The sequence below is a fragment of the Mesoplodon mirus genome (genome assembly GCF_964341445.2).
Source record: "Mesoplodon mirus genome assembly, chromosome: 7".
In the NCBI taxonomy this organism is placed as follows: domain Eukaryota; kingdom Metazoa; phylum Chordata; class Mammalia; order Artiodactyla; family Ziphiidae; genus Mesoplodon; species Mesoplodon mirus.
Window position 1 is genome coordinate 12,093,864 of NC_138983.1, and position 9,373 is coordinate 12,103,236.

At 48.8% G+C, this 9,373-nt stretch overlaps 2 protein-coding genes across 2 annotated transcripts; one reads left to right on the forward strand and one right to left on the reverse strand.

The window, feature by feature from the left end:
• Positions 1–1,274: 1,274 nt before the first annotated feature.
• BTBD18 (BTB domain containing 18) lies at positions 1,275–6,562 on the forward strand (the record flags this gene model as incomplete). Its single annotated transcript, XM_082628736.1, has 3 exons — positions 1,275–1,398; positions 4,419–5,446; positions 5,582–6,562. 3 exons carry the CDS (start codon positions 1,275–1,277, stop codon positions 6,560–6,562), a joined length of 2,133 nt encoding a protein of 710 aa, XP_082484862.1.
• A 770-nt stretch (positions 6,563–7,332) lies between these two features.
• Positions 7,333–9,095, reverse strand: SELENOH (selenoprotein H). The gene is made up of 4 exons (XM_082626685.1): positions 8,794–9,095; positions 8,561–8,706; positions 8,288–8,418; positions 7,333–7,517 (listed from the first exon to the last, which is right to left on the reverse strand). The coding sequence occupies exons 1-3, from the start codon at positions 8,913–8,915 to the stop codon at positions 8,318–8,320; spliced, it is 369 nt and encodes a 122-aa protein (XP_082482811.1). The 5' UTR covers positions 8,916–9,095; the 3' UTR covers positions 7,333–7,517; positions 8,288–8,317.
• Between the last annotated feature and the right edge of the window lie 278 nt (positions 9,096–9,373).

Consider the following 9,373-nt stretch of genomic DNA (forward strand, 5'->3'; position numbering starts at 1 on the left):
AAGCAAGGCAGGCTGAACCGAGGACCCAAGCACGGAGAGGACAGCAGGAGCACCTCCTGCCGCAGAGCTCTTCCAGGTTGGGTCTGGGGACAAGGCCCAGTGCTGGTGGATTGGGAAGCTCCCCCAGGGCCTACCTCTGGGCCCTTGCAACAGCTGCCATCCTCCATCCCCATCTCTCTGGCTGGGATGGCACTGAGCCTACAGTTTCTTAATTTACCTTTCCACTGTTTTCTTTCCTGATAGTTTGACGTGAACTGTTTGGAGCTTCAGTGCCGCCTGACAGAAAACTGCGTGCCAGAGAGGGGGTACCAGCTGTGCAGTGAGCGTGGGGATCTCCGTGCAAAAAGCTGGAAACGTAGTGAGCCTGAAGTCAGAATACCCAGCTTGTGTTGGGAGGGGTAGAACGCTTAATTATCCTTGCTTTATTGTTGGCCAGAGAACTGACCAGATTGACAAACCTAAAGGCCAGATTCTTTGCCAATCTCCAGGCGGAATCAGGCTCACTTCGGTCAAGGACATCTGAACGCACGGTGGTAATATTTCTTACTGCTGTGAGAGACCTTCCCACCAAGTCCAGCAGCTTCTTTTCTTTACTGTGCACCCTCTGCTGGTTAGTGTGATAGAGTGAGCTCAGAGAAAAGAAGGTGTGTATGACTTCCTAGAGGTCATTGAATACTCCATAGTGTTTTGTTAAAATGTGTTAAATTGGGGAAGTATACCCATGAAACTCAGAAATGTGGTGCTCAGGAAGAAAATGAGTAGTGAGCACCATAGGAGTTGGGTTTCTGGCAACATGAATGAGGAAGGTTTAAGGATAATAACAACTCCATTTCTGGAGTGCTAGTTTTGTGCCAGACATGCACAGTACTAAGCAATTTGGTAAAATTGACTCATTAAATCTCTAAAACAGCCTTACGAGGTAAGTACAGTACTGTTATAATTCCCATTTCCTAGATGATAAAAGTAAGACTCAGAGAAGTTAGGTCATTTGCCTGAAATTATACAGCTAAGCTAATAAATAACAGAGCTGAGATTCAAATCTAGGCTGTTTCTGAGCTCCCACCTGTAACCACTAGGATATTCTTTCTTAAGATACCCTTGGCACAATTCCTGGGCTTATGGTTCCTCAACTCATGCTTTTGTCTCCCACTTTCAAAATTTCCCTGTCATTTCAAAGACAAAAAAAAAAATTAGGTATAATCGTGCTTCTGAAAGGTATTATTTCACCCACAGGAATCTGATCGATGAAAACCTAGGTTTGTTAAGAGACCAACATGTGCTCTCCTGCCAGTCCCAAAATCCTATACAGGAATCCCCAGTTCCTCCGGCTAGCTTTTCTGCAGCTTCATCACCAGCAACAGAATGGTGTGTTCTGTGATGTCCTTCTGCAGGCAGAAGGTAAGAGACTAGTAGGGACTCAATTGAAAACTCACCACAGACTAAGATAAATGACTTCAGGGCCAAGCAGTGAAGGAGAAAACCAGGAAAGTGTGTAATTATTGCCTTTGAGTACTGTAAGCTATTTGGTAAAGAGCTGTTTCTAGGACAGGTACATTTTTCAATGAGTGAAAGTGAGATTATGTTCCTTCTCTTAAAAAATGAAACTAATTATAAAGTTTTGTAAGCATAGAAATTCGGTAAAACATGGATACACCGTAGTTGGATGGTTGTGAACATTGAGTTAACATACGTAAAGCACTTAGAACAGTATTTTTAATGTACTAAGCACAATGTAAGTATTAGATACTTACTTAAATGATACTATTACATATTTTCCTTTTTTCTTGTCTTCAAATTGATGGCTTTTATTGTTTTGTTGTTAAACCTAAAAACATATAGCTTGTTTCCACCCCTTCCCTTTACACTTGAAATGTTAAATCAGCTTGGGGTAGAGCCTGGTATAGTGTAAAAGACCTAAGACTAGGAGTCTAAGTCCTAGTTTTGTTACTAACAGTAACAAATGAGCAAGTAACTTCACCTCTTTCCAGTTCACTTTCTTCGTTTATCAAAAAGGATTATGACAGCCAACATTGTGTAACACTCTCCAGTTTGCAGAGTACATGTAGCAACAGTTTAGTGTCTCATTTGATTCTTATAACAGCCTTGTGAGATGTGGAATGTTACATAGTTCCAGCAGTACAGATGAGTGAATTGAGGCCTAGAGAGTTAAGTGACTTGTCTATTGGTTCTCTTAGGAAGTGCGGAGTTGGGATGCATTCCTTAATTCAAAATAAACATAAAAAGTATCAACTGCCTGGTGTATGCTAATGTACTTTACTAGCATGGCATATAGTGTATATGAAGATAAGTCCATCCTCGTAAGGAAACCATGTAAAGGGGAGACGTTCAAATAACCAGTGCATCCAGATAACTGGGCAGTATAATAAATAACATCGGGGTAAGTATAAGCTGATACAGGAGCACAAAAGAGGAGCATCCTTCACAGACTTGAGTAGGTTGGGGCATGGGTGTTAGGGACAATTTCTTGGAGGAAATAACCCCATAGGGGGCTTCCCCGGTGGCGCAGTGGTTAAGAATCTGCCTGCCAATGTAGGGGACACGGGTTCGAGCCCTGGTCCGGGAAGATCCCACATGCTGTGGAGCAACTAGGCCCGTGTGCCACAACCACTGAGCCTGTGCTCTAGAGCCCGCAAGCCACAACTACTGAGCCCACGTGCCACAACTACTGAAGCCCATACGCCTAGAGCCCGTGCTTCACGAGAAGTCACCGCAATGAGAAGCCCGCGCACCACAACGAAGAGTAGCCCCGGCTCACCACAACTAGAGAAAAGCCCACGCGCAGCAACGAAGACCCAATGCAGCCAAAAAATAAATTAAAAAAAAAATCAACTGTCAAAAATAAATAAATAAATAACCCCATAGGTGAGTTGTGAAGGACACATAGAAGTAGGAGGAAATGGGGTAAGATTTTCCCAGGCAGAGAAAACAGCATGTACAGAAATGTACACATGTGACCAGGGATTTGTGAGTGGTTCATTATGGCTAGAGCACAGGCTATAAGTGTATTGATCAGAGGTGTGGCTAGAGAGATCAGCAGGTCTGAAGTGTTATACCAAGGAAGTTGGTCTTATCCTCATAACACTGGGAAATGTATTTAAAGGTTTCAAGAAGGTCCTAACTGCTTTAGAAACAGCACTCGGGCTGCAATGAGAAGAATTATTAGATTGTTATTGAGCCCAGATAGGAGGCTATTTTGGAATTCAGGAGAGAGGGAATGGTGGCCTGAACTAAGGCACTGAGAATAGAAAGAAATATATAGTTTATGAGCTATTCAAGAGAATTTACAAAACTTGCTGCAGTTAAGAGCATAGACTGTAGCCCTGGGTTCACATCTTGTCCCTGCTCCTTAACTGTAATTGTGGGCATGTTACTTCACTATGCCACAGTTTACTCATCTGTAATGACAGCTACCCCACGTGGTTGCAGTGAAGATTAAATGAATTAATGCTGCTAAAATCCTTAGATGCCTGGCACATACTAAGGACTCAAGAAGTATTAGCTTTTTAAAAAAACTTAATGTTTGACTAGATGCAGTGGGTAAGAGAAAAGAATCAAATATGACTTCTGGTTTTCAGGCCTGGGCAGTTGGATGAGTGTGCTATCTTATTTTGAAGTAAAAATTGGGAAGTTTTGGAGTGTGGGGAATGATGAGTTCACTTTCTAGAAAGGTTGCATTGGAGGTACTTGTGGGACCTCCATGTAGTCATGCAGGCTACGGCATGCTTAATATCTCAGAAAAGATACCTGGGCAGATGTAGAATCTGGGAGTCATCAGCAAGCCTTTGGTAACTGAAGCCATTGGAGACGGAAATTGCCCATGAAGTGCCCATAAAATGAGAAGGTTGTTCAGGACAGTGGATACCAGGCAGTGGAGAGAGCTCAGGAGAGAACTGAGCCCTGATCATCCACATCCAGAGCTCATGATCTTTCTGTTGGACCACAAGCAGCTTCTATACAAAGTTTTAAACTCTTGTGTGAGTCGAAAACATTTACTCAGCAAGTATTTGATCCCCTACTTTGTGTCAGGCACTGGCTATATACTTCAGTGAGCAAGACAGACACGGTCTCTGTCCTCACAGAGCTTACAGTTTAGTGAAGGAGATGGACAATTACAGTGCAGATAGCTGAATGCTATGATAGCTACAGAGCCCCTAACCCAGATGGGGTAGGGTGGGGGAAGGCTTTCTGAAAGCCTAAAGTAGGTAAAAACTGAGTTAGCTAGGTAATGGCAGAATGTTCCAGGCAGGCAGAAGAAATAAATGTATCCTTCTACTTCAACTTCTGTGGAGGGAAACTGAGAGAAGAGGCAGCACCTTTAGGTAGTAATGTCTGTGCTTAACCCGTGAACATGCCAGTCGGCGTGAGACAGAGAACTCAGTGTTTGGGTTTCCCTCCAGGTGAGGCAGTCCCCGCCCATCGCTGCCTCCTTTCGGCCTGCAGCCCCTTCTTCACAGAGCGCCTGGAGCGGGAGAGGCCAGCTCAGGGTCGGAAGGTGGTGCTCGAGCTGGGGGGCCTGAAGATCAGGACACTTAGGAAGCTGGTGGACTTCCTGTACACCTCAGAGATGGAAGTATCTCGAGAAGAAGCCCAGGATGTGCTTTCTGCTGCCCGTCAGCTCCGTGTATCTGAGCTAGAATCCCTTCATCTAGAGGGTGGGAAGTTGGTGAAGGCCCCTCAGGGTCGAAGACTGAACAGGGAGTACCTACAACCTCCAAGTGAGGCTCCCATCTCTGCCAGGGTGGTGGCATCCATCCGCCGCCCTCGAACTCCACTGCCTGTTACCCAGACTCCCTGTCCTCTTGGGGCAGTGAGATTGAAGTCCTCGGGGAAGGAGGAGGGGCCCCAGGAGAACAACCGACAGGACACGGAGAACTTGTCGGGCACTCTTCTGCTCAAGAGGAAGGCCAGAGCCTGCCCAACTCCACAAGAAAAAAGCTCTTCACCATCAAGCCACAGTCAGGGACCTAAAGAGAACAAAAGTTACCCTGCCCTTGGTCCTACAGCACTTTCCCCACCCAGCTTGCACCCCTCTGTGGACGAGCGACTATTGCCCAGGAAGATCAGGCTGAGCCGCTCAAAGCTGTCTCCTGATGTCTGTACGTCCAAGCCTGCCAGCCGTTTAAGTGGGCCCAGCTCAGTACCCCCATCCCCTGGCCGGCGTCTTTGGCGGCAGAAGAGTATAAAGAAAGAAGCACCAGAGGACAAGCAGAAAACAGGGCGAACTAGTCCTCTACAGAGCACCCCAAGCCAATCTGGTCCTGGAAAGTTGGGTGGGAACAAGAAGCAGAGCCCTGAAGTCAGGGCACCTAACTCACACTCTGCAGAGGGGCAGGTTGGCAGAGTGAAACTTCGTAAGATTGTCAACGGGACCTGCTGGGAGGTAGTTAAAGAGCCTCCCCTCAAAAACTCTCAAGATAGCCCTCAGATCCCAGAACCTGAAGACTCGGAAGAGCCTCCAGGGAGCCCTCAGATCCCAGAACCTGAAGACTCGGAAGAGCCTCCAGGGAGCCCTCAGATCCCAGAACCTGAAGACTCGGAAGAGCCTCCAGGGAGCCCTCAGATCCCAGAACCTGAAGACTCGGAAGAGCCTCCAGGGACTCAACCGTCCTCAGTTAAGGAGCAGGAAATGACATCTGCTAGAACAGAGCTGTGTGAGGACTCCCCCATGCACTCTAGGCTACAAGACATTCTGCTCTCTGCTAGCTACTCCCCAGACAACCCAGGGGTGAAGTCCGAGTTTGGGTCCAGTCCAGAGCTGATAGGGAAGGAACCGGGATTGGGTATTGACTGCAGAGAGCCCTATGCATTTGACACAGCCCTGCTCAGGCAGCCGTGCGAGGCTGAGGAGTACCGGATCACGAGCCCTGCTGCCACCAGTGAGCTGGAGGAAATCCTGGACTTCATGCTCTGTGGCTCAGACATCGAGCCACCCCTAGGGTCTCTGGAGAGTCCCTGGGCTGAGGGCTGTAGGACCCCTAGTTATCACCTGACAGAAACAGGAAAGAACTGGATTGAAGGGGAAGAATGGTGTTTGCCAGACATGGAGCTCTGGCCCAGGGAAATCACAGGATTGGAAAAGGAACCCGCTGGTGAGAACAAAGGGCCAGCTGAGCCTTCTATCCCCCTTGTCATGCCCTCTGAGGTGAGTGAAGGGGACGTGCTTTCAGTGGGAGGCTCTTGGACTCCAGACCTGGAAACTCCCAGCTCCCAGCCACTGGATGGTCAGAGATTCAAACTTCTCCACATCAACTCCCTTGACTCTCCCCAGAGGTCCTATGGGGACCTCTCACCTCCCTGTTCAAACTGGGTGGAGACTGGGCTGGAAGTGTCCCTAACTAGGGATGAAGTATTATACCCTGCTCCAGAGGCAAGCAAGGAGGGATTTGGCAGCTCTGAGTTGTTGGATCCACTTCCTGCTAGCCCTGAAGAAGAGATTGATGTGGTGGACTCGATGTCAGAGGGGATTGTGCCCGTGAGTATTCCCTCCGTATGGCCCGACCCTTCCTCAGAGTCAGAAACAGAGGTGGACATACTAACGTAGTGGAGTGGGGAGGGCAGGTTAGAGGGACTGGGAGGGTGGGAAATGTTGGCTAACAGAAGGTACACGGGCAGGCTAGCACATGCCCTGTCCTCTTAGCACAAGAGGCAGATAAACCCCCAGCTCTCCTTCCCTCCCCAGGCTTTTGGAGGCAGGCAAAAATCGTTCCATGAGTAGAAAATTATGAACTTGAACCATCTTACCTCTTTATAATCTATTTTGCAGTTAGTGACAAACAAATGAAACAATAAACTGTGTGTCACAACTCTAGTGGGTCAGAGGTAACAGCCAAAGCCAGGTCTCCCAGGTCAAGAGGCATCTAATAACTGATTCAGGAAGAGCTGAGAAAGACCAGCCCTCTGTGGTGGGGGTTCTGTGGGAGAGAAAATGTTCCAGAAGGAGGTGTGAAACAATGCTGGGATGGAACACTAAGTGGGTGGGTGACAGGATATTGTCTAGTACCTAATGTGCGTGGCTTAGTCACTGCCAGTATGGTTAGTCTAGCCAGAACCTCCACAGGGGCCAGGAAGATGTACTTCTATCATCACTTCGGAGAAGTGAGTTGAAAAAGATACAGTTGCTTTTTCAAAAAGAAATTATTTAGTTTTTCCCCATAGTTTTTACAAGTATTTCACATGCTCTAACAGGGACCATAGGAGTTCCAAGTTAATTGGTGACCTTAGGCTATGAAAAACACAAGGGGGACCAATCCCATAAGGCTGGCTTAGGGCATCCCTTACCATAAGAGTAAGTTTTACTTCATTACTCATAGATTATATCAAACTCAAATACTTTGATTTTTATTAAACCAATCCAAGAACTTTTCAGTGCCTTTACTAGAGGATTGCCTCACAACTGAACCACCGTTTCTGCAGGAGAAGAAACCACAGCTTCAGGCACATGACTGAAGTTTGGCCATGTCCCGTCATAAATGCTCCAACATCACCAGGGACAGAGGCTGTGAAAATGAGAGTGGGAAAAAAGTTAGAGAAGGGCTCCAGGCAATCATAGAGCCAGCCCTCCTCCCTTGAACACACAAACCCAGGAAAGCTCAAGGACTGCATCCTCCCCCCCACATCTCACTCAACGTATCAAGTGCCTGACAACATGCCAAAGCACTCTGAAGCACTAGGGATAAAGACAAGGTCAGATCCTGTGACCGGGAGTGAGAGTACTACAATGCAGGCTTATTACATGGGGTGGTAACAGAAACAGCGTACCAGTAACAAGCAAGACAAGAGGGCAGGAGTAGGCATACCTGAAGTTACACAAAGGTTTGATCAGGAAAGGGGAGAATCATAACTCTTCCAATAAATAAGGGAATCCCCAATACATAAGTGGGGTTTACAGGAAAATGAGTTTTTTTAAAAAACAAATATATAAAACTGGTCCACACCCCAAGGACAACAATTAACTGCATCCTCAAAGGACACGATTTGCATTTTTATAATCATTTACATTACCATCGGTATTCCACGACTTAGCTCAAAGACAATGAAATGAAACATGGAGTTAGCAAAGGGCACACTGGATAGAAATCATTTTTTGCGGATTTCAGTTTTTCCCACCAGTAAGGGGAAGAGGTATTCCCACTAGAGGAAATCCTGAGAGCAGAAAAGAGTTATGAAAATGTAGGTCCTGTGTGAAATAAGGGGTTTAACAGTAAGTGCTGCTCCGCCAATAGCCACACCAAGATCAGTCCACTCTCCCCCATTTCCCATTTCCAACCTCAGCGTGAGGACGTCTGCCCAAACCTCCCTACGAAAGGTACTTCTTCAGCTCCTTCACCACCTCTTGAGGCTCAGGGAACTTGAGTTTGCGTGGGGGCCCCTTCTTAATCCCAGTCCAGAGCTCCGTACCTGGGAAAAGTCCACGTGAAGCGAAATTACTTTGGAATCCACCAGCAAGTCCCCGAAATCATCAGGTGGCGGCGGTTTGAGACCCGCGCTTCCTCGCCTCGGATCCATGCCCCCCAACGCCCCGCCCCGGGCCCTCACTCACTGCTGCCGTCGGGTCGCAGCAGTGTCACCTCGAAGCTGCCCCTCCGGGGCTTGGTAGGGTTCACCTTCACTGGAAGCTCCGGGGCCTCCAGGCGCAGCGCCTGGCTCAGGGCCGCGGCGTTGCGCCCGTAGACGCGTCAGCTTATGCTAAGGAGAGATGGGGGAGGTCAGAGACTGAGACCCTTGGTCTGCGGCGCCCTTGCCTGCCCCCCATTACTCCCCAGACCCCCTCACCAATGCTCGATAACGACGCTCGCCTCCTCCACTCCCTTCTGGCTGCTAGCCGGCTTCTCCCGCTTCTCGGCCGCTGCGGCCAGCGCCGGCTCGGCCTTCCGCTTCCTCCCGCGGGAAGCCATGGCGCCTGGAGCCCGGCTGGGAACCGAGCCGACCTGGGGCGGGAATAGGGTGGAGACGCGGCCACCAAGGAGAGGCCAGCCAAGCTCCAAGATCCAAACCGCAACCCACTCGGCTCTCCAAACAAAACCTCTCTTAAACTGCAGAAAGCGTGGCGCTGGGCGCCCACGTGGCCTGGGGGCGGGGCCTTCGGGCAGAGCCACTCTGCACGCAGAGACGGGGGAGGTAGGCTCCAGACCGAACCACCAGTGCTTGGGGGGGGGGGGGGGCGGGCAGCTCTGACAACGAGCCGGGCTTCACACAGGCTTTTCTGTAACCGCGCGACCAGCTAAATGGCGTGCATCACGATCCCTACCCAAAACCTCCTTCCGGGGACCCGCGGACCAATCCCAAACCAAGACAACTTAACTCTAGGGTTAGGGAATCTAAACCTTCTCCAGCTCTCAGCAATCGTGGGGAC